General features: G+C 47.2%; 2 protein-coding genes across 3 annotated transcripts; both read left to right on the forward strand.

The window, feature by feature from the left end:
* The first annotated feature begins 4378 nt into the window (after positions 1-4378).
* On the forward strand, positions 4379-11989 carry PSMC4 (proteasome 26S subunit, ATPase 4). Its single transcript, XM_037516565.2, has 11 exons — positions 4379-4491; positions 5345-5443; positions 5574-5760; positions 7133-7279; positions 7361-7470; positions 7565-7658; positions 10662-10829; positions 10915-10991; positions 11129-11297; positions 11515-11570; positions 11731-11989. The coding sequence occupies exons 1-11, from the start codon at positions 4456-4458 to the stop codon at positions 11842-11844; spliced, it is 1257 nt and encodes a 418-aa protein (XP_037372462.1). The 5' UTR covers positions 4379-4455; the 3' UTR covers positions 11845-11989.
* A 2390-nt stretch (positions 11990-14379) lies between these two features.
* On the forward strand, positions 14380-24806 carry LOC119249317 (zinc finger protein 546-like). Of its 2 annotated transcripts, none has more exons than XM_037516563.2 (5): positions 14380-14537; positions 14976-15064; positions 16812-16938; positions 17993-18088; positions 22770-24806. In XM_037516563.2, the coding sequence occupies exons 3-5, from the start codon at positions 16812-16814 to the stop codon at positions 24131-24133; spliced, it is 1587 nt and encodes a 528-aa protein (XP_037372460.1). In that variant the 5' UTR covers positions 14380-14537; positions 14976-15064; the 3' UTR covers positions 24134-24806. The 2 variants fall into 2 exon arrangements, with proteins under 2 accessions (XP_037372460.1, XP_037372461.1); XM_037516564.2 differs by having other exon boundaries at positions 14380-14486.
* Positions 24807-26531: the final 1725 nt, after the last annotated feature.

Below are 26531 nucleotides of genomic sequence, written 5' to 3' on the forward strand. Positions count from 1 at the left end.
CTTTTAGCTCTTCTGCCCATTTTTTGACTGGATATATTCTTGTTGTTGCTGAGTCTCATCAGCTCTTTGCAGATTTTTGTGATCAGTCCTTTATCATTAGTGTTGGGTGCAAAAATGTTCTCCCAGTTGGTGGGGTTTCTCTTTGTTTTGTTATTGTCTCTTTTGCTGTGCAGAAGCTCTTTAATTTGATGTAGTCCCAGCTGTTGATCTTCTCTTCACTATCACTGCTTTGGGTGATGTGTCTGTAAAGATGTCTTTGATGTGCAAATCCCGTAGTGTTTCGCCTATATTTCCTTCTATGTATTTTATGGTTTCAGGTCTTATGTCTAGTTCTTTAATCCATTTGAGTTGATTTTTGTGTATGGTGTGAGGTAGTGGTCAAGCTTCATTCTTTTGCAATCTAGAGGAGATGGACAAATTCCTACAACTCTACAATCACCCAAAGCTAGATAAAGAAGAAATAGAACACCTAAACAGACCAATTACAAGGAGCGAAATTGAAATGGTAATTAAAAACCTCCCCAAAAACAAAAGCCCAGGACCTGATGGATTTACAAATGAATTCTACCAAACATTCAGAGACGAATTAGTGCCTATCCTTCACAAACTCTTCCAAAAATTGAGAAGGAAGGGACAATACCAAACACGTTCTATGAAGCCAATATTACACTAATACCAAAACCGAATAAGGACAACACAAAAAAGGAAAACTATAGGCCAATCTCCCTAATGAACACTGATGCAAAAATCCTCAATAAAATTTTAGCTATCAGAATCCAACAATGTATCCATAAGATAATTCACCACGACCAAGTTGGATTCATTCCAGGGGCACAAGGATGGTTTAACATCCGAAAATCAATCAACGTTATCCAACACATCAACAAAAAGAAATATAAAAACCATATGATAATATCAATAGATGCTGAGAAGCTTTCGACATAGTTTCATCTTCTTTAAATGTGACTGTCCAGTTTCCCAAAACCCTTTATTGAAGAGACTTTTCCTTGATCCATTGTAAGCTCTTGGCTCCTTTAATGCTTCTTTGTGTGTGGTTTTATTTCTGGGCTCTCAGTTCTGTTCCATGGACCTGTGTTCAGGACTTATTTTAGAAGGCAGAGTAGCTGAAAGGAATAAATACCTGGACTTGAACCAAGAAAAATTAATTTTAGTCAACTAAACTGGGATGTTCCTGGCTCTAGTTTGCCAGTCTGTGAAATGACCTAAATGGGAGGTCCTTAAGTGGGGGTGTGAGGGCCATAATGATTGTATACAGGTAAAGGTGGGTGTAGCTTAAAAAAACTCCATGAATAATCCAATGTTCTACTTGAAAACTGGCTTACTTGATGAAAACCAACTGAAAATGCAAGTAACAATGAGCATGCCAGGTTAACAGCTTTGGCTCTGGATTTGAATGGTAACTCTGCCATCTACTCACGGTGTGGTCTTAGGCAAGTGATTTCACCTCTCAGAACCTGGTTTCCCACATAGGACCCGAGAAAGGAAGTAAAACAACCCTTCCCACTTCAAATCCCACTTTTCTAAGATATTTAATATTTAATCAATATGTTAGCATACGTAAGACCATCCTGGCAGAGGGCCTCCCTGGTGGCGCAGGGGTTAAGTCTCGGAGCTATCAAGCTATCACCAGCCACTGTGGCATGAGTTGGATTCCCAGGCCAGGGAGCTGACGCACCTGGCACAGCAGAGCACTCCTGTCTCACCTGCTGCTCCCCTCAGCAGTGTACTTCAGTAGATCCGCCTGTTCTGCTCCCCACTGTCTCTGGTGAATCCTCCCAACTCCCTCCATCTCTGGCCTGCACCCCAGCTCTTGTATGCATAAATAAATCTTAAAAAAAAAAGGGGAAGGCAGTGCCCAGATATGATTAATTTCATAATAACTCCAAAGGGACACAATGATTCGTCATTGCCCCAGGGAACAGAGAGAACTTGGTGGATTTGATGTAGCTTGGAGGAAGAAAGCCAAAGCTCTAGTGTAGGGTTGAGTCTAAAGCCTGGCCACAGGAAGGACAGAGAATGAGAAGCAAGGAGGAGGATGATGGGTTCCATTTTGAGTGATAGATTATGAGTCTCAAGTAGAAATCTGGGGTGCCTTTTAAGTGTTAGGTGGAGACCTAGAACACAACTATGAGTTGTCAATACTGAGAAAGAAGGGTTTGCTATCATTGTTGTTTTCACGTTTTGTGGAAATAAAAATACTGAGACATTAGAAGGAAGGCAGGGGGCCTCCCAGGTGGCACAAGGAGTTAAGACGCAGCACTATGAAGCTATCTGCAGCCACTGTAGCCTGAGTTCAATCCCAGGCCAGAGAAGTGACCCACATGGCACAGCAGACCTCTTCTGTCTCTCTCGCTGCTCCCCTCAGCAGTGTGTTTTCAGTGGATCTGCCTGTTGTGCTCCCTACTCTGATGTCTCTGGTGAATCCTCTCACCCCCCACCCATCTCTGGCCTGCACCCCAGCTCTTATATGCATAAATAAATAAATCTTAAAAAAAAAAAAGGAAGGCAGTGACCAGATATTCGTTTCTGGATTCTCCTAGCATAGGGCTGGTACCCAGCAGGAGCCACTCATTCTCTCGTGACTCAGTGAAAATGATTTTTTTCCCCTCCTGTCTGAATCTGTTTCCTCATCTGTAAAATGAAGAAAAGAAAACCTACCTCTGAGGTGTTATAAAGATTCTGAGATCATCGTTGGGAAGCTGCCCAAGTGAAAGTAAATGTACAAATGGTGTCTGCTGTGACAACCACAACACACCCATCAGGATGAGAAAAAGAGACAATCCCAAGTGTATGCACAGTGGGTGGGAATGTAAGACAGCTTGACAGTATCTACCAAAACTAAACACACACCTGCCCTGTGGCCAGCAATTCCAGCATTCCATAGTCCCATATGTCTACCAAAGAAATGTACTAGAATATTTATAGCACCAGCACAACCCCTAACTGGAAAACGCCCAGCTTTGGCTATAGTCACACAATGGAGCCCATACAGAAACGAGGTAACCATTCCTACAAGCAACACAAATCTCCCTCACAAGGGAGGGAAGAAGGGAGCAGTGCGGGAGAGCAAAAGGGAGAGAGAGAAATCAGGGTAGTGACAACCTTTAGGGAAGATGATGGGCTATCAAAATGGAAATTGTGGGGGGCTTCTGAATGACACTAGTTTCTTGAGCAGGGTACAAGTTACACAGGTGTGTTCACTTTGTGTAAATTCATGGAGCTGAATGCGAACGATCTGGGCATCTGTTTGTATTTATACTTAAAGAAAGTTTACTTAACACAACCTGATGTGGTGAGCAGCAGTGTGTCCCTGGCACCAGAAGCACAGGCTCCGTGACAGATGGGCCTGGGCCGCGTTCTGGTCCTTGTGACTGGAGAGTGGCCTCATAGCTCTGCGCCTGTTTCCTTCACTGTAAAAGAGGGAACATACTGTCTTTTAAGACTCAGTGAGTTAATACACGTTAAGACTTAGCACATGGGGGACTCTATGGTGGCGCGAGGGGTTAAGTACTGCACTATGAAGCAATCCGCAGCCTCTGCAGCATGAGTTCAATCCCTGTCCCGCCAGGGAGCTACCCACATGGCGCAGCAGACCTCTCCTGTCTTGCCTGCTGCTCCCCTCAACAGTGTACTTCGGTCAAACTGCCTGTTCTGTTCCCCACTCTGTCTCTGGTGAATCCTCTCCCCCCCCCCCCCCCCCCCCCCCCCCCGCATCTCTGGCCTGTACCCCACTGGCTATTGTATGCATAAATAAATACATCTTTAAAAAAAAAAAAACAACTTAGCACAGGGCCTGGCCCAGGCCTGCAGGTCTCGGCTCAGGCCTGCAGGTCTCCTGGGAGCCCCAGCTCCTGGGCACCCTGTCTCATTTTCTGCAGTCCTGGCCCCTGGCTGCTAAGGGAACAGGTCTTGGGGCTCCTCGCCCAAGCACGGGTGAACCCGGCCTGAAGCGTCTCTCAGGGGCGTCCGGGCACGAGCCTCGGGCGCTTCCCACACGAGAACCCCTAAAATATCCCCTGTGGACCCTGGTCCAAGGTATCACCTGCCCCACCACCCCAAGAGAAGGGCACCTGCCACCAGAATCGCCCTGACCTTGAAGAAATCCGCGCTGAAGGAGCAATGGGGCAGCGCCGCCTACCGTCGAGAAAACCCGCGCCCCGGGGAGCTGCACGAGAAGCCGCCACCGCGCGCTACTGCGCACGCGCAACTGCTCAGAGCCCGCGGTCGCGCGCGCGGGCAGGGAGCACGCATGCGCATATCTGGGGATGGTCCCCCGGGCTAAGCCTTTCCTCTTCTATCCTGCAAGCCCAGCCCTCTCTCGGTCAGGCCTGAAACTACATTTCCCAGAATCCACTCAGAGACAGGTCTTCCGGTGGCGTCAGCGGAAGCGGTGACTGGCCCTGGCTGGATCACCCAGAGGCGGGCTTGGTCACTATGGAGGAGATAGGCATCCTGGTGGAGAAAACGCAGGTCCGGTGGGGCCTGACTCGCGGGGAGAGGGCGAAGCCAACCTGAGGGGTGCTGGGTGACTGTGGGGCTCCCGAGCCGGATCTGCGGGATTTCGGAAGCCTCGGTGGAGAGCTTTCTGCCCCCGCGAGGCCTGGCTGGCTGAGTGATGATAGGAGAGCAGCAAAGCTCGGAAGTCGGGGCTAAGGCAATGAGGCGCTTTGCCACCGAATGATTTCGAGGCCGCTGGGAGCGCTTAGTGGCATCGGTGGCCCGGCGGGGTTGGGGGTGGATCGCGGGTCAGTGCTGTGTGGGACTCGGCCGTGGAGCCGAAAGGTGGCCGAGGCTGAGCTGGGAGCTGACTGATGCTCGGGGCCTGGTTGGTGCAGGGGAGCTAAATGATATCTGATCTGGCCGAGTGGAGTTTGGGGCTTACCTGGGCAGCCGGATGACATAAGGGTCTAATGTGAGTTGAGTTCTGTGGCTTGAGATGTGTTTTGGGGGTAACTGAGTAACGCTAGGACTGTTTGAAGACGTGGTGACTTTAATAGCCTGTATGAGAACCATGAGACCTTAGGAGCTTGTTGAGGAGGGCGTTGAGGTCTGGGAAAGAGCTGATGTGACATTTAAGCTCTAGTTGGGAGTGGGTGACATTGGGGACATGGTAGGAGTGACAAAATAGACGTGTTGGGGCTGGCGGTAATGAGTTAGGGGCTGGGTGACATCAGAAGCCTATTTAGGGGGTGAGAGGTTTCCAGAGTCTAATTAAAGGGGCTGGATGTTGTCTGGATCCTTCTGGGGCTTGGTGAGGGAAGAATCTAGATTCTTTCATGAGGGAACCCTCTTCTTCCAACCTTAGTTTTATTTCTTGGTCTAGGATGAGATCCCAGCACTGTCTGTGTCACGGCCCCAGACTGGTCTGTCCTTCCTGGGACCTGAGCCTGAGGACCTGGAGGACCTGTACAGCCGCTACAAGGTACATACATCCCCAACTGGCCCCTGCACAGGCCCCAGCATCCCATTCCCGCCGCCTCCCTCTGCCTTCCACCACTCCTTGCTTAGCGAGGCCTGGAGTCTTCCTCTACCTCTCCACCTGCCACTCACAGAAGCTGCAACAAGAGCTGGAGTTCCTGGAGGTGCAGGAGGAGTACATCAAAGACGAGCAAAAGAACCTGAAGAAGGAGTTCCTCCACGCCCAGGAGGAGGTAAAACGAATCCAGAGCATCCCGCTGGTCATCGGGCAGTTCCTGGAGGCTGTGGATCAGAATACAGCCATCGTGGGCTCCACTACAGGTCTGGGAGTCGGGAGGGGAACTCCTTCACTCATCGGGTCATTCAGCAACTGTTAACTGTTTCCTGCTATGTGTCAGGAATCATCCTAGAGTTTTAAATAGCAAGACAATGTGACAGTGTTTTTCAGGGTGTTTTAACTCTGATCCAAAATAGAAATATATTTTGCATGTGCCCTCTCTCTCCATACATGCATATGTATGTGTATATTTGGCCTGTAGATGTATGTTTGCTGCAAGTTCACCAAATGATATTTAGCTTTACACCACGTGGGACATAATCGGCTGTTTTCCATTCTGCGCTCATCTATTTTTGTTTTAAACTGTTCTGCATATGACTCTCTAAATTGACTTCATGACCACTTCTGGGTTGGGACCTGCCATTTGAAACCATGGGTGGAGAGTTAAGAGATTGTCATCCGCTAAAGACTCAGCTTATGGTAGCTGCTGTCACTACCATGGTTCCAGGTCCTACCCTCATGATGTATCTTATCAGTCTTTCCCTGCATCTGGCCTCTGCTCCTCTGGATAAGCTATATTCTTGTAAAGGTGGTGGGGAAAGGTGTGTGGCTTTGACATATGGGCTTACACTGAGCTGGTGAGGGGAGAAATTCAGAATGAGTGAGGCTTGTGTCTTTGATCTGTGGGACTCAGCACGGTGGGCTTATCCTTGAGATGGTGGCTGGGGCAGAGGAGTAAATTTGGAGAGGCAATGAAGACAGTCTGGGGCATCACAGGGAGGTGTCCAGGCAGCTGGGCAGCCAGATCTGAAGGTCAGGAGAGTGACCAAGATTGAAAAGAGATGTGTTCATCACTATCTTAAATGTAGAAGGTGGTTTGGATGGGGACTAGAGCCTAGAAGAGTGGGGAGGAGTCTGCAGAGATGCCTAGATGCAAGAGGACAGCGCTGAATCAGGAGAGCGTCCATGGGGAGGAGAGGCGAGGCGAGATTGGATGAGGGACAGAGGCAGGGTGCAGGGTTGTAGTAGTGACTGATGGGCTGGGGAGGGAAGGTGAGAAAGGTCCGAGCTGAGGCTTGGGCTGTGGTTGGGGACTGTGGGCTTCCCTGACACAGAGATCCAGGAGGAGGAGCACAAGTTGAGGAAGGTAGTGCGCACACATTGGGGCCCAGTGAGTGAGGGATTCCTTGGGGATATCTGGGGAAGGAATTCCAGGAGGCTACTGGACACAGAGCTAGTACTCCAGTGAGAGTCAAAGCTCAGACATGTGAGGGTGTTAGTGTGAATGTTGGGGACAGACCGGAGAGCTAGTCATGCTCTGTGGTAAACATTCTAGCTTGAGATTGGAGGTGGGAGCAGTTTTGGAGGGTCTGGCACTGCTCATTGCCCCCTCCGCTGTCTGTTCCCTCCCTAAAGGTTCCAACTACTATGTGCGCATCCTGAGCACTATCGATCGGGAGCTGCTCAAGCCCAATGCCTCTGTGGCCCTGCACAAGCACAGCAATGCCCTGGTGGACGTGCTGCCCCCCGAGGCCGACAGCAGCATCATGATGCTCACCTCAGGTGAGAGGGGACCCCAGGGCCGGGGAGACTGGAGGGGGCCCTGAGCGCCAGGCTGGGAGCCCTGCTCTGCTCTCCCACCAGACCAGAAGCCGGACGTGATGTACGCGGACATTGGGGGTATGGACATCCAGAAGCAGGAGGTGCGGGAGGCTGTGGAGCTCCCGCTTACGCACTTTGAGCTCTACAAGCAGGTGAGAGGTTAGAGGGAAATGAAGTGAGATGCCCACCGGGCCTCAGGTTGGTGACAGCTTCCGGGACTCCCTTCTATCTGCCTCCGTGTTCCAGATTGGCATCGACCCTCCCCGAGGCGTCCTCATGTACGGGCCCCCTGGCTGCGGGAAGACCATGCTGGCGAAGGCCGTGGCTCACCACACCACAGGTAAGCCACTTAGCCCCTCTCCCGAGCTCTGACCTTCCAGGCTCTTCCAGGCTGGCTCCATGCTCGCCTCTTCCCCAGGGAGCAGCACGTACAGTGATTAAGAACACGGGCTCTGGGGTCAGAGCCTTGGTGTGCCTTTCTTACTGGCTGTGCCGTCCTGGGGTGGGGGGTGACCACCCCCACAGTTCACCCCATTCATCAATTTCCTCATCTAATGGAAGATTCACTTTGCAGTGCTGTGTGAGGAATTAATAAAATGATGCAGCCTTTTGCTTAGGAAAGACTGAGCAGGGCCAGGGGCCAGGGAGTAGTAGGGCCGCGACCTTCTCTGCTGGGAGCAGGGTTCGTCTTCTGTGTAGTAGCTACATAAAGACCTGAAAGACTTGAGGGGTGAATCACAGGTGCATCCGGGGAAGGGAGTATCTCAGACTGAGGACTATCTGGTGCCTCTGGAGGCCTTGAGGCAGCAGTGTGCTCAGGGACAGCGAGAGGCCCCTGCAGCTGAAGCCAAGTGAGAGAGGGCGCTCATGGTTAGAAGAGGGACAGGCGGTGGCAGATGTTACGGGGAAGCAGAGCCAGTAGTGGGATTGTCTTTCCATTCTGCCTGGGGCTTTGCAGTAGGGGTTCCCAGAGGAAACAAGCGATGAGTTTGTCGGGCACGCAATTGGGAGACAGCATCCGAGACAGCAGGAAGAGCATGTGCAAAGGCCCTGGGGTGGTTAATTGGGACTAGACCACAACTTCACTCTACCATGGCAGGAACCTTGTGCATTTTTTCCTTTCGTGTTTTTCTGATGCCCATCTCTAAACCGTATGGTAGGTGCTCAGAAAATGTCTGTTGAATGACTGGCTGACAGAGGGGCTACGCTGGGCAGGTCCAGGTGAGACTGAAGAGACCAGAATATAAATAGTCTCAGTGCTGATCTCAGAGATTTTATAAGCACCTATGAGGACTGGGTGGTTTTAGATAGTGGGGGTCTAAGAGAAATACAATGCAAGCTACATACAGAATGAAAAAGTTTTAAATAGCCATATTAAAAACAAGTTAAATTAGGTGAACTTAATCTACTTCATTTAACTAGTATGCTCAAAATGCTATCTGCAGGCCTCCCCTGGTGGCGCAGCAGTTTGCAGTGCCAGTTTGATCCCCGGCCACCAGCAAGGGTCCCACCAAAAAAAAAAAAAAAAAAAAAAAATTTGCTATCTGCATGTGTAGCATACAAAAAACAAGATTTTTTTTCTATAATTTTTTATTGTAATAAAACATGTAGTAAAATTTATCATTTTAGCCCACGTTTAAGTGTACAATTCAGTGGCATCAGTACATTTATAATGTTGAGCAACCACCACTGTCCATTCCTAGAACTTACCCAACAATCCAAAAGGGAACTCCATACCTGTTGAACAGAAAACTCTCTCTGCCTGGCCCCTTGGAACCTCTATTCCACTTACAGCCTCTCTGAATTTGCTTATTCCAGGGACCTCATAAAAATGTATGAATCATACACTATTTGTCTTTTGTCCTCAGGCTTTATCCATGTCATAGCATGTGTCAGAGTTCCATCCTTTTTAAGGCTGAGTAATATTCCATTGTATAAATTACAGTTTTACACATCCTTTCACTTGTTGAGAAATTTTGCTTTTTTTTGGTACTAAGTCTTGTGAGATCTGCTGTGTATTTCGCATTTATAGCACATCTTACTTTGGACCAGCCACATTTCAATTGCTCAGTGTCCACCATATTGGAGAAGTGGTGTGACCAGATTAGCCTTTTGAAAGAGTATTGTGGCAGCTGGAGGTGACCTGGAAGGAGGAGAAAGTGCCTTTTAGAACTTAGTTATGATCTAGGGAGGTGATGGGAGCCTTGGGCAGAGTTGGATTGGGATGAAAGGGAAAAGCCACAGAGTATATCCTTGGTTGGCAAGAAAGAGTCAGCAGCCACTCCTGGTTTCTGGCTTGGGCATCCTGATGGTTATTGGTGACCTTCCTGGGGATGGGGAACAGCACATTGGGCAGCAGACAGTCGATGGACTCAGTGGCCAGGAAACATTAGTGAAACAGGGGGAGACAGAGAGGATGGGAAGGCAGGAGTGGGACAGGGCACTGCAGCGACCCCGTGGGAGAGGCAGAGACCAGGGCCAGACAAGGGGATTCCAGAGACTGGGGCCTCCCAGGGAACAGTTCAGTCCCTGCAGACTATCCAAATAAAAGTACGGCCACAGCAAGGGGGTGGGAGTGGGTTAGTAGAGCAGGAGAGGTCAAATCCCGAGGCAGGGGTGTTGAAGGAGCCCTAGGTGATACAGGAACCCGGGAGCAGGGCCTGAGCTGGGGTGAAGTCAGACGAGGGGGCTTGTCAGGGCAGAAGGCCGTTCGTCCACAGCTCTAGTTTGTAATGAAGCCCCTGGGCTGTCTCCTCTCCTGGGGTGGGGGGGGCTGGAAGGAGTGTCCTGGGGGCTGCTCTGCACAACACAGCCTCATCTGTCACCAAATTAGACTAAATTTGAGACACAAGTTTAAAATAGTCCAGAACGAACCTGTCATCCACCCCATTGCCAGCTGTCATGGAGTCGGGAGCGGGGCTACCCACGGGGCTCTCCGGGAAGCAGTGTGAGGTCTTCATGTGCAGACAAACTGTTCTCACTGATTTTTAAAAATATTATAGAAGTCCTGACTTCTTTTTTTGTTTCTTGGATCCATGAATGTTTCCAGCCCTTCTCCACGGGGTGCTTTAGAGCACAGATGCACTGGCTTTTTTCCTTAATATCCCGGATTTTAAGTGTAGGGCCAAAACAGCCATCTGTGGGCAGGATTCCTGATCTGGGCTGCTGGCTTGCTCTGGGTACTCTGCAGGGTGCAAGCAGAGGCTGGGACCAGCTTTGGTGTTGGCAGAACAGCCTGGGTGGGCATCCAGAGAAAGGGGTGACAGCAGGCAGTTTCCAGTTCAGTGAAAGAACGGGCCCCCTGGAGACTCATCGCCTCTAACCCTTGTCTTCCCACCCTCAGCCGCGTTCATCCGGGTTGTGGGCTCAGAGTTCGTACAGAAGTACCTGGGCGAGGGCCCCCGCATGGTCCGGGACGTGTTCCGCTTAGCCAAGGAGAACGCACCCGCCATCATCTTCATAGACGAGATCGACGCCATCGCCACCAAGAGATTCGATGCCCAGACCGGAGGTGAGTGGTGCCCAAGCAGGGCCTGGGTCTGGGGCAGGCTGCTTGTACTGTGTGCCCCTAACTGACCATGTTCCACTGTCTGCAGCTGACAGGGAGGTTCAGAGAATCCTGCTGGAGCTGCTAAATCAGATGGATGGATTCGACCAGAATGTCAATGTCAAGGTTTGGTGTTCAGGATGGCCAGGGGAGGTGTGGTGTGGGCATGGGGCTTGGGGGCATGTGCTTGTGAGGGACGTGTTATAATGGGAAGGACAGTGTGGTGGGGACAGAAGTCTGAGCCAGCCTGTCCCCCATACCAGGTGATCATGGCCACAAACAGAGCAGACACCCTGGATCCAGCCTTGCTGCGGCCGGGACGCCTTGACCGGAAGATCGAATTCCCACTCCCTGACCGCCGCCAGAAGAGATTGATTTTCTCCACCATCACCAGCAAGATGAACCTCTCTGAGGAGGTTGACCTGGAGGATTGTATCCTGCTCTGCAAGTGCGGGGCAGGGGCCCACAGGGGATAGGGGGCAGGACTGAATCTTCATCTCTGCCCCTGGCGCTGCTGCCATCAGACGGTTTAGGTGGAGTCAGGTCCCGGGAGGAGAGGTGCTGACAGAGGCAACTCAAGGGTGACTCCCCGGTGCTGCGTATTCACCCCGTCACACAGAGAATGCTTTCCTTGACTCGCCCGCTGTAGATGTGGCCCGGCCGGATAAGATTTCGGGAGCTGACATCAATTCCATCTGTCAGGAGGTGAGTGCCGGTGTATCTCTGGGTCAGGGTGGGGGGCTGCCTCTGAGACCTCTCTGCTGCCATTGTTCCATTGCCTCCCTGGCGTCTTGTTCCTCTTCCTCTGCCATCACTGGGGGTGGGAAATGCAGGGAGCCCACTTTTTCCGCTCCTCCTCCAACAGAGCGGAATGCTGGCCGTCCGCGAGAACCGCTACATCGTCCTGGCCAAGGACTTCGAGAAGGCGTACAAAACGGTCATCAAGAAGGACGAGCAGGAGCATGAGTTTTACAAGTGAGCCCTCACCCCCACGCCACAGGGGCGGGGGTTTCTCTCAGCTCCCCAGCCTTTGTCCCCAAACCAAGTTCTCTTTTTCTCTTTACCTACGATTGGTTTATTCAATAAAGACAAGACTGAATCACTTTAATTTCCTCTTAGAAATTTGACTTCTTTGGACAATGTGGGCCTTGGACGCTCTGTGCCCCTCCTGACAGACGCTTGAGTGAGGCCATGGTCAGGGTTACCGCTTGAGAGAGAAGCAAAGATTTGGGGCAAGGGGTGGAAAGCAAGCCTCAGACCTTAGCCTTGGACCGTAAAATAAAACCCCCATGCCTCTTGGCACCCCTGCTTCCTCCAGGTGGACCATTTGCATTTCTAGGGATACCTGTCTTTGCACACTGAGAATATCTGGGACTCGGCCCAACTCCCAAAGTGGAGGTAGGGAAGGCGCACTTGTGGGTAGGATGCCCCGTGGTGTGCATGTCGCTGACTTTATCAGGGCAGGCACACCTGGTTGGAGTGGGAATGGTTTAGGTACCTCTTCTGGGTGTCTATCCCCGATACCCCAGATTGGGAAAGAGCCTTCCCCTGCGCTCCCCTGGCAGAGCAGCAGGGTCCAGTTTAGGCTTGTTTACCAAATAAATAAATGTCACTGTATACCTGGGGGTAAGATGGGAAGGTGTAAGGAAAAAATGCTGGGGAGTTACAGTTCTTTGAAGGGATGAAGATGATTCTTCCAGAAGTGAGCCTGGCAGGCTGAAAAGAGTAGTTAACTTTTCCTTCCTCTTGAAACCTCATTAAAATGAGTAAGGAGATAAAAGTGTAAACTCAAGGATACAGGAGGGGAGAAAAGATGCAGCAAAATGATTTTGGAAACAAGCAGATTCCTGCTCATTGGAGCAGACCTGAGGCAACCTGAGCCTGGGCTCAAGGAAAGTCTTAAGTTTCAGAAGTCAGAGGAGCAGGTTCTAGAAGTAAGGGCTGGAAGGCTGCGTAACATTCAGAATGCCCACCTTGGCTATGACTAGCGCCAGGTGACTTTCCCTGCTAAGGTTACTCCAGGCCCATGGCCCATCAGCTGAAGACCACAGACAGGTCTGCTCCAGAAAGGCTGGCCCACAGCCTGGGGGGACAGGCCCGCAGCACCAGTGAGGAGAGTGCCGTGTTGAAGAGGGTACAAGCCCAGGCAGGTAACTTAAGGATTCATCTTGTGCCTCCCTGGTGGCCTGCAAGTTAAGTCTCAGTGCTATCACCACAATGACCTGAGTTCGATCCCTGGCCAGGGATGATCCACATGGCACAGCAGACCTCTCCTGTCTCGCCTGCTGCTCCCCTTAGCACAATCACGCTCCTCACTCTGCTCAGGATCTAAGACCCTGCTCTGAGCCCGTCTTATGGCGTTAGGACTGAATTGTTCAGGAAGGGAAGAGGAAGAATCATAAGTACTATAATTTGAAATAAAGCAAATTATGCTCTGAAGCACTAAGTGGGTCTTAAACTCATTCTCTGCCTTTAGAGCGCGGGTTTTTCCCATCCTAAAGTAGGGCTAGCTGAACTCGACCTAGCACTCAGGCCATCTGCTGCAAATCTGTGGGCTCACTAAGTCAAAGACACAGTGTCTTCCCAAGCAAGCATAAATCTATTTTCTCAGTCCAGGATGCTCAAATTTTATCTGCCAAACACTCCAAAGTACAGAGGAGCATAAAGAGTTCTTTCCTATTTAAAAAGTTACTTGTATTTTTATGCATGAAAACAAATTCACTGACGGTACATAAAAAGACAAAATGATCTGACCAAATAAATTATCAATCTTTGATCCCCATATTAAGTAACGCTGACGCTGCAAGAAGATGCAACACAGACTTCCTTACCCCACAGAGACCTATGGCAGCGCGTGGTCCCGTTTCCATGGCACCCACGATGCGCCACAGCCATCACACAAGTCGTGTTCGCCCAGCCACGCTTACACCCAGCGCTCACGAGTCCGCTCACAGCGACCCCCCCCTCCAACCCCCCCAACACACCCATCAGCCCAGCCGCAGCCCAGCGCGCCACGATCCCCCACCGAGCCTGTCACCTCACAGTGCACGGCCACAGACCAGGCTCCCGGCAAGCGGATGCCGCCTCGGTCACACGCCGTCTCCCACTCAAAAAATAACACACACGCAGACACATCCCCCCGCAGCCGGGGGCGCGGTCGACCCCCACCCTCGGGGCGACACACACTCCAAGTCCCCGCGTCACACACCAAACCCCGCAGGGCACAGGAGCTGGGGAGGACCTTAAAGGAAAAGACAAAATTCTGCCTCTCGGGGCTCGGCCTCAGGGAGCACCCACGGATGCACTCCGCGGCCCGGAACCCTGGCGGCCCTGAGCGCCGGCAGAGCCCAGACGGCGCGGCTCGGGGACCCCGCTCACCGTCAGCCTCCGGGCCCCAGCGGGCGGGTTGAGATGTCAGCTCTGCGCCTGCGCCAGCGCCCGCGTTTACGCCTGCGCAGTGAGAGTGCGAGCGCAGCGGCTTCCGGCTTCCGGCCGCGGACTATATTTCCCAGAAGCCCCAGGGGGCAATTAGCCATGACCCTGGGGGCCCGCTCTGGTTGGTCCTTGGGGTTGAGCCGCCGCGGGGGAGGTAGCCGCAGCCTGGGCAGGAGTCGGCGCTGGGTGAGAAGTAGCGGGACTCGCCTGTCTGGGCCGGCTCGGGCCTGCGTGACGGTGGGTGTTTGGGAGGCTTGACTCCGCTGTGTGTGTCCCTGACCCGCGTCTGCCCCTGCCGCCTTCCCGCACCCGTCATGGCCGCGTGTCAGCCGAGAGTCACGTCCCCGGGAGCAACGCCAGTGTCGAGCCCTGAGATGAAAGTTCCCAGCAAGAAGGCTCAGTGCCGGGCTTGGGTGGGACTTTTGGGGCGAGAAGTGTCCCTGAGCCAGACTGCTGGGACGAACGGGACTTGGAGGGCTGAGGTGCTGCTCCAGTTTTCGGAACCACAACATTCCCATGCTGCGGTTCTTCGGAATCTTCTGTTAGTTCACAGCCAGAGTCCAGCCTCCCTCCCCATCTGGTTATACGTACGAGGTCACGGTAGATGTGACCCTGGCGGGGATTTTTCTCCGCTCTAAGAAAGGTGTTGTGTCTCACGATTTCCTTCCTCCCCAGTCCTGCCATTTTCCAAAAGAAGTATCCTTGCGAGGAGGGACATCTCGTCCTAACAGTTCAACTGTTGACCATCTGAAAGCCCAGCCCAGGTGAGCCTGTATTCCCTCTTTGTTCACACTTTTTTTAGTACTTGGAAAAACATTTGTTTTTCTTTGACTGAAATGTCCGGTGGCCTATCCCAGGCTTTCCTTCCTGGTGAATGACGAGCCATACACATGGATTCCTCTCCTAGCTCACCCCCAAGTGCTCCTCTCCTCATTTTTTCAAATCATTCCTCTGTACTTACTTTTTGTACAGTAAGAAATACCCTCTGTACTTACTTTTTGTACAGTAAGAAATACATATCCTGGAGTCTAAAATTTCAAAATTATTTTGTTGAGGTTAGTGTGCAAGTGGAACTGTATCACTAACCTTCTCTAAAACATTTTAAAAGGAAGGCACAATCAGAAGAGGTTTGACTAAGTCTGTAAGCCAGGCACAAGGTTATCTGCTTTTTAAGGCTTTTAGGAGCAGGGAGGTGACTGGTGTGTGGACACGGAAATCTGTGTCCTCATAGGCAGGGACTTCCCCAAGGAATCAATGAGTTAAGATTTATACGGAATTTATCATAAGAGGGCCTCCCCTGCTGGCGCAGCAGGTTGAGTGCCATGCTGTGAAGCTGTCTGCAGCCTCTCCAGCGCAGGTTCGACCCCTGCCACCCAGTGAGACTCCCACATGGCGAAGCAGAACTCTCCTGCCTCAACCGCTGCTCCCCTCAGAAGTGTATTTCTGTCATCTGCCTGTTCTGCTCCCTGCCCTGCCTCTGGTGAATCCTCTCACCCTCCTGTGCCTCTCGCCTGTACCCCAGCTCTTGTATAAAAATAAATAAATCTTTAAAAAAAATTTTTATCGTAAAAAAAATTACGAGAAAAGTGACATTCATCGCGATGAACAATTACACAGTTTTAAACTGTAGATGACTTTTATTGAGATGTAAAGATATTTTACAAGGATTAGATACAAAATGGTATTTCGGTTGTTTATTCAGCCTAGAAATAGAGGAAGACCCAAACACTGTTCCATCCACTTAGCCCAGTGACATCATCACTGTGGGTCATTCCACATCAGCATTCTCTAGCACGGGATTAAGACAGGTTATCCTAAGGGACAGCGGCCGATGGCAGCTAGCAAGATCCTCCTAATTCCTAATGGTGGATGGACATATGTCTTCTTAGGATTCAGGAAGACCTTATACATTTTGCCTAACTGTGAACAAAGACTTGGTCTGATATATTCACAAGATGGATTAGTCAGCTAATAAATATATTAATGAACGATTTGGTCATGGACTCAAAGGAAAATGATTATGATGTTTTATCTGATAAGCCTGAGTTTCTATGAAATCAAACATTAATCATCTTCTATTTTCTAAGGCAGATTTTTCAGTACTTTTGGGGGAGAAATTCACTAATTCTTTAATTCTTTGGAAGTAAAAGAACATGGTGGAATGCACATTAATTCAGAACTTATAATTCAGGTACTTAAACATGCAGGACTTAAATGATAGGCAGTGTGTTTATGCATGTGATTTCGTTTCATTGGGAAATGTTCATTTTTATTCATTCCCAGATAATGTTATCCCATGGTATAACGGACAATTGTTTGCACCATCAGTATGTTTTAAAAGCATATAGGCACTCTGCTTTAGAAAGATGAATTTCCTTATTCTTTCCTACACATCACAGGCTTGAACCCCAGTTTACTTACTTGTTAGGTTGCCTCTTTCCTGCAAAGCAGTATTCCATCTTGAAAACACATTTAAAACAACTTTTATAATACATGGGTCTGTCACTTCAGATGTCCTTGGCATTCAGAGACGTGGCCATCGACCTCTCCCAGGAGGAGTGGGAGTGCCTGGGCCCTGAACAGAGAGCCTTGTACAGGGAAGTGATGTTGGAGAACTACAGCCACCTGGTCTCCCTGGGTAAGGATCTGTGCAAATAGTTTGCAGTCTGTTTTCTGGAACAAGTCTCCATTGTTGAATTTCAGAGCTCTGTTTTAAGAAACCTGAATTTCTGCCCCCTGTTCTGAAAGAAATGGTTTCAGTACTTGCTGGCTTAGAAATGAGCATTTGCATTAAGCACCTGTATTTCCCATTCTTTCAGTGGCCTTTACTCCTTCCTGCATTTGCCTGTTTTTCTAAATGACTCCAAGATTTGAATTCCACAACAGTCTCAGAGAAGCCAGATGTGATATAAAGTGTATCTTTAGAATTCCTGTCGCTGCCCTGTGTTCACGGCTGGTCCACCCACAAAGGTGCCAGCTAGTGCCAGGGCCCTGGTTTCCTTAGCTCATCACAGGAACGTCTGATTTAAATACTGGAGACTGAGTTGACCATATCCACTTAGAATTCAAGCGAACATGCATTCCTAGAAGAGACTTATTTTCTTTTTACCCTTCCTTGTGGTTGAAAGTTAGAGTCTGTGAATTTTGGATTTTCTACGGAAAAAATATCTGAAGAACCTGAAAGTGTTTTACATTTAAATTATTTTTCCTTTTGCAAAATAACGAGAGTAAAAATAATACTGTATCCCAGGCATCCTTTTAAACCTTTACATATATGAATTCATTTAATTATCTGAACAGCAGGTAATATTAGCTCTATTTTGCATTTGATAGAGACCTTTACCTTTACCTTTGGAGGATAGCTTTTCAAGGACACACAGCTGACAGTTGGCAAGTTCTGAACCCAAGCCATGGGGCTCCAGAGAATGTGTCTTCAACCTCTCTATGCTACCTTTAAAATCAGAACACACCCTTTCCCTTCTCTAATATTTAGTTCTATCTAAATGTTAATATTTAGTCACTCTAAATGTCATTATTCTCTAGTGGCTTTTTTTCATTTCATCAAGTTTCATCAAGTACCATTTAGACCTATATAGTTTAACATAAATGTAACCAAGTCTGAATGAAGTCATTGTGAGCGTCAGGAATTTTGTTTGTTCTAAATCAAGTGGCATTTCTTTTCTCCTGAGCAGGATGTTCGATTCCTAAGCCGGAGGTGATTGCTTTACTGGAGCAAGAGAAAGCACCCTGGGTGGTAAGGAGCGAAGGGACAAGAAGTTGGTGCACAGGTGAGTGATGGCAAATTTGGCAGGGGCGCACCCTGGGTACTGTTCAGAAAGCACCCTTTCCTGAGACCCAAGAAAAAAAAAAGATCCTTTCAACATGAGCTACCAAAAGGAGGGTCACCTTTCTCCCCTTTTGCCACGCTCATTTCTCTTCTTTCCCTCACATTTCAAAACTGGGATTGCTTGCTTTCTTCCCCACTGACCATTTTAGCTGAGTTTCCAATTCCTCCTTTACAGTTACATTTATTTCCCCGTTGACTAAACTTATTTTGCTCAACACATCTTTCCCACATACTTGAAACCAAGCACCGTGCTACAGTCCAAGCATTGTGGCTCCATGATCCTCCCTCTAGTGGAGGTGTTGACACAGTAATAAGGAAGATACACAGTCAATAAGCCCACAGATAAGATCACATTAGGTTGGTGTATGTGTTGTGAAGAAAATGAAGAAAGGTCAGGAGGCAGAATGCTGGCGGGCTGATTGACAGGGCTAATTTAGATAATATCGAGAAAGACTGTTCTGAAGTGATCACCTTTGATCAGAGATATGCAGTGAGATCTCTGGCCAGATGAATGCAGAGGGAAAGCATTCAGGCAGCGCAAACAGCAAATGCAAAGATTATGAGATCAAGTGTCATCTGTGTTGATTCCCAAACCAGATTATGCCAGCGGATGTGAACAGCTTGTACGATCATTTTTGTCTTTGGAAGTTTTCATTTCCTTGGGAATATATAGAAGTGCATTGCTAAGTAATAGGCCAGATATATTAGCTTTATTGTATATACTGAGGTATAATTTACATAATATAAAATGTACCCCATTTTCAGCATCAAATTTTCTAGCATAAAAAACTTATTGGCATATAATTGGCATACAATAAACTGCATATATTTACTATACAATGTTAAGTTATAATGTGTGTTAAAGCTTTTACAATCAAAATGATACACATTCATAACCTCCAAAGGTAACCCCTCCCTCATGCCACTATACCCTACCCCCAGGTAACCTTTTATCTGCTTCCTGTCACTATAGATCAGTTTACATTTTCTAGAATTTTTTGCAAATGGAATCACACAGTGATTTTTTTATTTAGCTTCATTCACTCCACATAATTGAGATTCATCCACGCTGTCCCATGTGTCAATGGTTCGTCCTTTTTTAATGCTGAATAGCGTTCATTTGTGTGGCTGTGTTACATTTTCCATTTACCTGTTGATGGACATTGGGTTATTTCCAGTTTGGGAGTATCTACATGTAAAACTACTATAAATATTCATGTACAAGTACAGACACGTTTTCATTTGTCTTTGATAAATATCTGGGGATATGCAGGTGGATCATATGGTAAATATATTTAAATTTTTAAGAAACTGCCACATTTTCTTTTTCACGATCATGCTTTCAGTATCATATCCAAAAAGTCTTTTCTATCTTCTTCCAGAAATTTATACTTCTAGGCTTTTCCATTTGTGAATCAGTTGAACTCCTACAGAAAGTTGAACAGGGCATACGTCCCAGTTCCCTTACAAGGCCAACATTAATACCCCGATACCAAAACCAAAGATGTTACAGGAAATGTCTAAAGAGATGCAGTTCTTCTAAACAAAATTTTAGCCATTTGATCCAAGAGTTCCTAACAAAAATGGTTATTGTTGTTCTCCTTGACATTCTCTGGCTAATGGCACGAGTCAGGTCTCTGCCTCTGTCTTCACATCCCCTTCACATAAACTGCTTTTTCGTGTGCCTGGTGTCTAATCTCGCTCTGCCTCACTCATGAAAATGTACCTGTCATTGCATTTAGGGTTAACCTGAATCCAGAATAATCTCACCTCAAGAGCCTTAATTACATCTATAAAGGCTTTTTCCAAATGAGGACACATTCCCAGGCACTGAGGCCACCATTCACCCACCGTATCTGGGAATGATGCCTTTTGTTTTCTTCCTTTCTAACCCTTATGTTATGCAGTATGACTATCGAATAGAAGTGAGTGTGAGCATGAATGAGTCATAATAAAACTCAGCTGATGCTGACTAAAGAAAACATTTTAATACTTTAGTTTGGGCGGGGCAAAGAAAAGCAGCAACCGCTCACGTGCAGGGACTGCACACCACAGTGGCGAGGCCTGCGTTCAAGGCAACTGTGGGTATTACAGAGTGATGGGGTGTAGAAAATGACATTTCCCCAATTATTCTTTTTAATGTTTATATATTTGTAAATGTATATTTATTTTAATGTATACATTTACACATCTTAATATCTGATCTTTTTTTTTTTTATTGAGGTAACATTGGTTTACAACTCTGTATGATTCAGAGGTATAGGTTGCACCTCTTCAGGTGTCTGTGACCACACCACTTCCATCACCAAGGCACCCACAGTCCTCCGCCACAGTCCATTTAGCCCCCTGCAGCCAGCCCCTCTAGTAACCTTAATTCTACAGACTTTTAAGGTCTTAGTGGTTTGGTTTTGACCCTTTGTATTGCTTCTTTAGATTGCACATACAAGTGAAACTATGTGACATTTGTCTGTTTCCTCCTGACTTCGCTTAGCATTATCCCTCCAGTTTCATCCATGCTGTCGCAAATATCAAGAGTTCATCTTTTTTATAGCTGAGTAATATTCCATTTTTTTATATATGTACAAACCACATCTTCTTAATCCACTCATCTGTCCTTGGGCAGATGAGTGTTGTTTCCACACCTTGGCTCTTAGTGCTGCCATAAACAGGAGTGTGTTTACTTCTAATTTGTGTTTTTGCATTCTTTGGGTAGATACCCAGGGGTGGATCTGTTTTTAATATTTTGAGAAACCTCTATACTGTTCCACAGGGGCTGGACCAATCTGCATTCCCACCAACAGTGTACGAGGGATCCTTTTCCTCGACATCCTCGCCAACCCTTGTTTCTGCACTTTCTGATATGGGCCATTCTCACAGGTGTGAGATGGTAGCTCCTTGTGGTTTTGACTTGCATTTCCCTGATGATAAATGATGAGCAATTTTTCATGTCCTTTTGGCCATCTCTGTGTCTTCTTTGGAGAAGTGTGTATTTAGCTCTTCTGACCATTTTTTGATTGGATTGTTTTCAATTGTTGAGTTGTATGAGGTCTTCGTAGACTTGGATGTCGACCCTTTGTCAAACATATGGTGTGCAAATACTTTCTCCCATTCAGTAGAGTGGTCTTATTTTAAGGAGTTTCTTTCACTGTGCAGAAGCTTTTTAGTTTGATGTAGCCCCATCTGCTTATATTCTCTTGTTTCTGTTCCCTCCATTTAAGCTTCTAACAGAGCAATCTTGAACTAAACGAATGTACATTTGTTCCCTTTTATAAGAGAAGTCATGCAGAAAAGGGTATATTCAATCACTATATCATGGTGAGAGATGGGAGACATATTCATAATGGTAGTGTTATTTAGGAAAAATTAAATTTTACTCAGCTGCTTTCTTCTGTGACTTGTTTATAATACTTACTTTTATTCTCATGCTAATGACCTTTTTAAATCCATGGTTTATTTCTCCTAGTTACTTAATATGCACTGTGTGTTAGAGCTTGTTACTCAGTGGCAGGATTAAAACAGAAGCTGTGTCTATACTTAGGGAATTACAGGCCTGAGGAAATACATACAACAACAGATGAAGAAATCAGTGTATATATAATTGAGAAGAGCCACAGAACGAGGTGCTGGAAGATGGAATCAGGAACATGAGCTGACTCACACGTGGTCAGTGAGGACAGCTGTTCAGAGGAAATGACATTTAACCTGAAACCTGAGAAGGGTGAGAAGGAGCCAGCCATGCAAAGAATCAGAGCCAGAGGCGCTTGGGGAAAGCCTTAAGAGGGAAAGTTCAAGCAAATCACAGGAGCTGAAAGATCGAAAAGATGACAGTGGCTTGACTAGATCTTACACATAAGGAAGGGCTTGGTATCCTTGCTTGGATTGTTTGGATTTCTATGTCTGGGTTGTATACTAAAAGTAAAGAAAAACTTTTGGGGAAAGAATTAAGAAGAGTCCCAAAATGAGCCACATCAAAATTAGCTGATGAAAAAGATTAGAAATGCAGGTATTTAGACATCCTGTTGATTTTGTCTAGATTGGTGCCTAAAGAACAGTGTATGTAAGGAATCCCCCTACAACGATTTTAAGTAGGAGCAGCACTGGCTTACCCGTCCCTCTGATCACCTATTTTTAAAGCCATCGCTATCTGAGATCATTCTGCTGTCTTTCAAATTCCCTTGCAATAATTTGAGTTCTCTAAGCCAGACTCAGGAAAATACGGCCCATGCGTAACTAGTTCCCCACCTGCTTTTTATCTCTCTCATAGGCTAAGGTTCATTTTTACATTTCTAAATGGTTGGAAAAAATCCAAAGAATATCTTGTTACACATAGAAATTTTTTGAAATTCAAATTTCTGGGTCCATAAATAAAGTATTAGTATACCTCAGTCATCCTCGTGCAGTCACAGACTGTGACAGCGTGTTATCACAGCAGGCCTGAGCAGCCGTGACGAGGCCGTCCGCTCTGCCTGGCCTCTCACTGAAAACATGGCTGGGCCCGGCTCTAAGCCTTTCCTTCTAAAGGGTATTATTTTTGGTCTGTCTTTTCTTTCTATGGGCCTGCCCCCAACATAAAAAAAAATATCATATTATAGCATGTTTCCTATTTGCATTTTGTTTTTCAGGTTTGAGATCTGTCCCCAAGAAGTTCTTTCCTGAAAAGGATATTTGTGAAATCTACTTGTCTCAGTTGCAGACTGTGGAAAAAAGTAAAACCGGCCTCTATGAGGACACTACTTTCAGAAATGACGCGCGGTGCAATCGTGAACTTGAGAGACGAGGACAGCGGATGGGAGGCATTAGCCCAACCACAATCCCAAAACGCCTGGCTATTCCTCTGCATCAGGAAATCCCTACCAGAGAGAAAGCCTATGAATGTAAGGAGTGTAGGAAGGCTTTTAGACAGCAGTCCTACCTCATGCAACACATGAGAATCCACACTGGTGAGAGACCCTATGTATGTAAGGAGTGCGGGAAGGCCTTCTGTCGTGTGGGGGACCTCAGGGTGCACCGGACAATTCATGCCGGGGCGAGACCCTATGAATGTGGTGACTGTGGGAAGACCTTTAGACTCCATTACCACCTCACTGAACACCAGAGAATTCACACCGGCGAGAGGCCTTATGAATGTAAGATTTGCGGAAAGACCTTTCGGGTGCAGCGACATATTAGTCAACACCAGAAAATCCATACAGGTGTGAAACCCTATAAATGCAGTGAATGTGGAAAGGCCTTCAGCCACGGCTCATACCTTGTTCAGCATAAGAAAATCCATACTGGTGAGAAACCCTATGAATGCAAAGAATGTGGGAAGGCCTTTCGCTTCCAAACAGAACTTACTCAGCACCACAGATTTCATACTGGCGAAAAGCCCTATAAATGTCAGGAATGCGGGAAAGCCTTTATTCGTAGCAGTCACCTTACTCAGCATCAGAGGATCCACACGGGTGAGAGGCCCTATGAGTGTAAGGAGTGCGGAAAGGCCTTTGGCCGCCATTACCATCTCACTCAACACCACAGAACCCACACTGGGGAGAAGCCCTACGCGTGTCATCAGTGTGGGGATGCTTTCATGTGTAGCTACCAGCTTACCTTGCATCAGAGAACTCACACCGGTGAGATCCTGTATGAGTGTAAGGAGTGCGGGAAAGCCTTCAGCCGCCGGTACCATCTCACTCAACATTTTAGACTTCACACCGGCGAGAAGCCTTACGGGTGTAAAGAATGTGGGAAGGCCTTTCGTCTTCAAGCAGAACTTGCTCGCCATCACACAGTACACACGGGCGAGAAGCCCTACAAATGTAAAGAATGTGGGAAGGCCTTCAGTGTTAACGCAGAACTTACCCGCCATTACAGAATTCACACTGGTGAAAAACCCCATAAATGCAAAGAATGTGGGAAAACCTTTAATCGTAGGGATCAACTAAATTCACATCAGAGAAATCACCTTAGCGAGGAACCCTATGCCTGTAAAGAGGCCTTACAGTAAAGGCCTTTCATGACGGCAGAGAACTCCTAAGATATTTTTGCTTGTGAGGGAACAGGTGGGAACCTGCTTTGCATCACACCTCTTTTGCTCAGAACTTAACAGAGAGAGTTTTTCAACTCTGTATGTGGAGAGAGACACTATCTCCTCTCCAGTGTTGCCTACACTTTAGCAGGGCTGCAGTGCACCTCAACACAAGAGGAAGGGCTCGCCCCCCACAAACTGCTGTTGTCCAGTATTTTCATAAAATGAAATACAACTGGGTTGCCAGAATATGAAATGGAAAGGAAAACGCTTGACAAAATCAAGTTCCCTTCTTTTCATTACTGACTGTCAGATGTAAATAAGCCCCGTCAAACTGCAGTCAAGATCTCTAAGCTCCAGCTCTCAGGGCTGGCATTGACTCCAGGACTGAGTGTCGCAGATAAATTCCGTTCACACAGCGAACAGGGAGACTTTGGCCCCGGGACACCTCTGCTGCTGTTTTCATGAGCTCCACCGAGGCCTGTGTGATATTTGGCAAAACCCTATGTGCCTCAGTTTTTAAATGGTGATCGTAGTACCTATTTAATAGTATTTTTGTGAGAATGAAATAATAAAAACCACCTTTTGAAGCATATGTGCTTGGTATTATTTTTATCATTGCTGACACCATCAGCAAATGCAGGCGAGGGGCAGACCCTTAATGGGGGTAAACACCTCCCACCATCTGCTCCTTACATAAACTGACCATTGTGCGGAGAATCCAGCAGAGTAAGTAAAATCAGAACTCCGCTCTAAAAGCTAATGTGAGCAAGAAATCACTATTAAGTGTGAAGGTGGGGAAAGTAAAGCCTCTGAGGACTCGGAGAGTCGTAATGCTTTTCATAACCCAAGAAAAAACGACGTGGAACAGTCCGCTTTTTTCCTGCACAAAATTCATCATAAATTAGAAGCTGCCCATTTGGAAAAAAAGTAGCATAGAATAGCCTTCTTTATATTCAGTGATTGTTCATATGTCATTTTTTGGTTTGCTTCTATGTAATTTTTCACATAGTTGTTGCTGGTATTTGAGTCTGTACTGTGGGCATGACATTTGCCCTCTCTGTAGGTAGCCCCTAAGAACGGAGGTTGTCTCCTACATCATTACTCTCTGACTTGACCTAAGGAGATAAAGTCATTACATAACCTGGAACAGGACAGACAGACACCAGGCCTCGGCCCAGCACACCTGAAAGAACATCTCTGAGAAAAGCAGTATTTAATGGCATTTAACAATGTTCTGTGACCACAGAGGCTTTGAAATTTTGAATATTAAATCCCTTCTAAGAAACAGATGCTTGTTGCCAAGCTATGGGAAAACTTAGGAGTCTGAGACTAAAGAAAATTTGCTTAACCTTGTCTATCCCGTTGTCTCTTAAGCTCTGCTAAGGAAGTTCCATTCACAACACCTGGTATTTTGGGGATGTGAACCCACATTGGAAAGGCTGTTATCACCAAAAAGGAGGGGCCCTAAAGATGGACTATTAAGATATAGGGGGCAGATGCTAAGCTGTGTTAGGGAAGGTACATTTCTCTGAGGTTTGCGTCTTCTGAAGTCAATGGGTTGCCCTCTAGGTAGGGCTGCCACTTTTCCTATAATTAAAAATCCACTTGATCCTGTTTTTGAGATGAACACCATAATGCACTCAAGCCCTCTTACTGTTTAGTGTTTAGGTTTCAGCAGCTTTTCCTTACTTCAGCTACACTTCAGTGAACCTCCTTATCTGTGATCATTGTATACAAATGTATACAATTTCTTTAATTGTATGCAAGTGGTAGAACTGCTCTTATGTTTTTTTAAAGATTTATTTTTATTTATGCATACAAGAGCTGGGGTGCAGGCCAGAGGTGTGGGAGGTGAGAGGAATCACCAGATACAAAGTGGGGAGCAGAACAGGCAGATCGACTGAAGTACACTGCTGAGGGAGCAGGAGATGAGACAGGAGAGGTCTGCTTTGCCATGTGGGTAGCTCCCTGCCCGGGGATCGAACTCGTGCTGCAGAGGCTGCGGATACCTTCATAGGTTGTGTCTTAACTCCTTGCACCACCAGGGAGCCCTGTTCTTACATTTTATATCCTTTCAAGTACTTTAGGTATTCCTCAACTGTTCACAGGCTAGACACATCTAATTCTACTAGATAGGCCAAATTGTTCTCTTCGACTGCTGTTAATATGCAATTTGACAGGAATATGTCTACCAAATCAACTTTCTAAAGCCTCACTTTCGATACTTATTTTAGTAATTGTTTTCAGGCATTTCAATTTCAGTTGAGCATCTTTTCAGAAATGTTTCCCCCACAATCATCATGCTTTGACTTTCCTGTTCTTGATTTTCTGTTATTTCTGTTCTTTTTTTTTCTTTTTTCCTAATTAATTTGCA

The sequence above is a fragment of the Talpa occidentalis genome, unplaced genomic scaffold, assembly GCF_014898055.3.
Source record: "Talpa occidentalis isolate TD23 unplaced genomic scaffold, MPIMG_talOcc4v2.1 talOcc4.17, whole genome shotgun sequence".
Classification (NCBI taxonomy): domain Eukaryota; kingdom Metazoa; phylum Chordata; class Mammalia; order Eulipotyphla; family Talpidae; genus Talpa; species Talpa occidentalis.

Excerpts from the sequence above, each read along its gene's own strand:
- PSMC4 (XM_037516565.2), top strand. The coding sequence starts at position 4,456 with ATGGAGGAGATAGGCATCCTGGTGGAGAAAACGCAG. Across the intron at positions 5,444-5,573 it reads ACCTGTACAGCCGCTACAAG|AAGCTGCAACAAGAGCTGGA; the intron begins GTACATACATCC and ends TGCCACTCACAG. Across the intron at positions 11,298-11,514 it reads GGAGGTTGACCTGGAGGATT|ATGTGGCCCGGCCGGATAAG; the intron begins GTATCCTGCTCT and ends CGCCCGCTGTAG.
- LOC119249317 (XM_037516563.2), top strand. The coding sequence starts at position 16,812 with ATGTCCTTGGCATTCAGAGACGTGGCCATCGACCTCTCCCAGGAGGAG. Across the intron at positions 16,939-17,992 it reads CAGCCACCTGGTCTCCCTGG|GATGTTCGATTCCTAAGCCG; the intron begins GTAAGGATCTGT and ends TCTCCTGAGCAG. Across the intron at positions 18,089-22,769 it reads GACAAGAAGTTGGTGCACAG|GTTTGAGATCTGTCCCCAAG; the intron begins GTGAGTGATGGC and ends TTTGTTTTTCAG.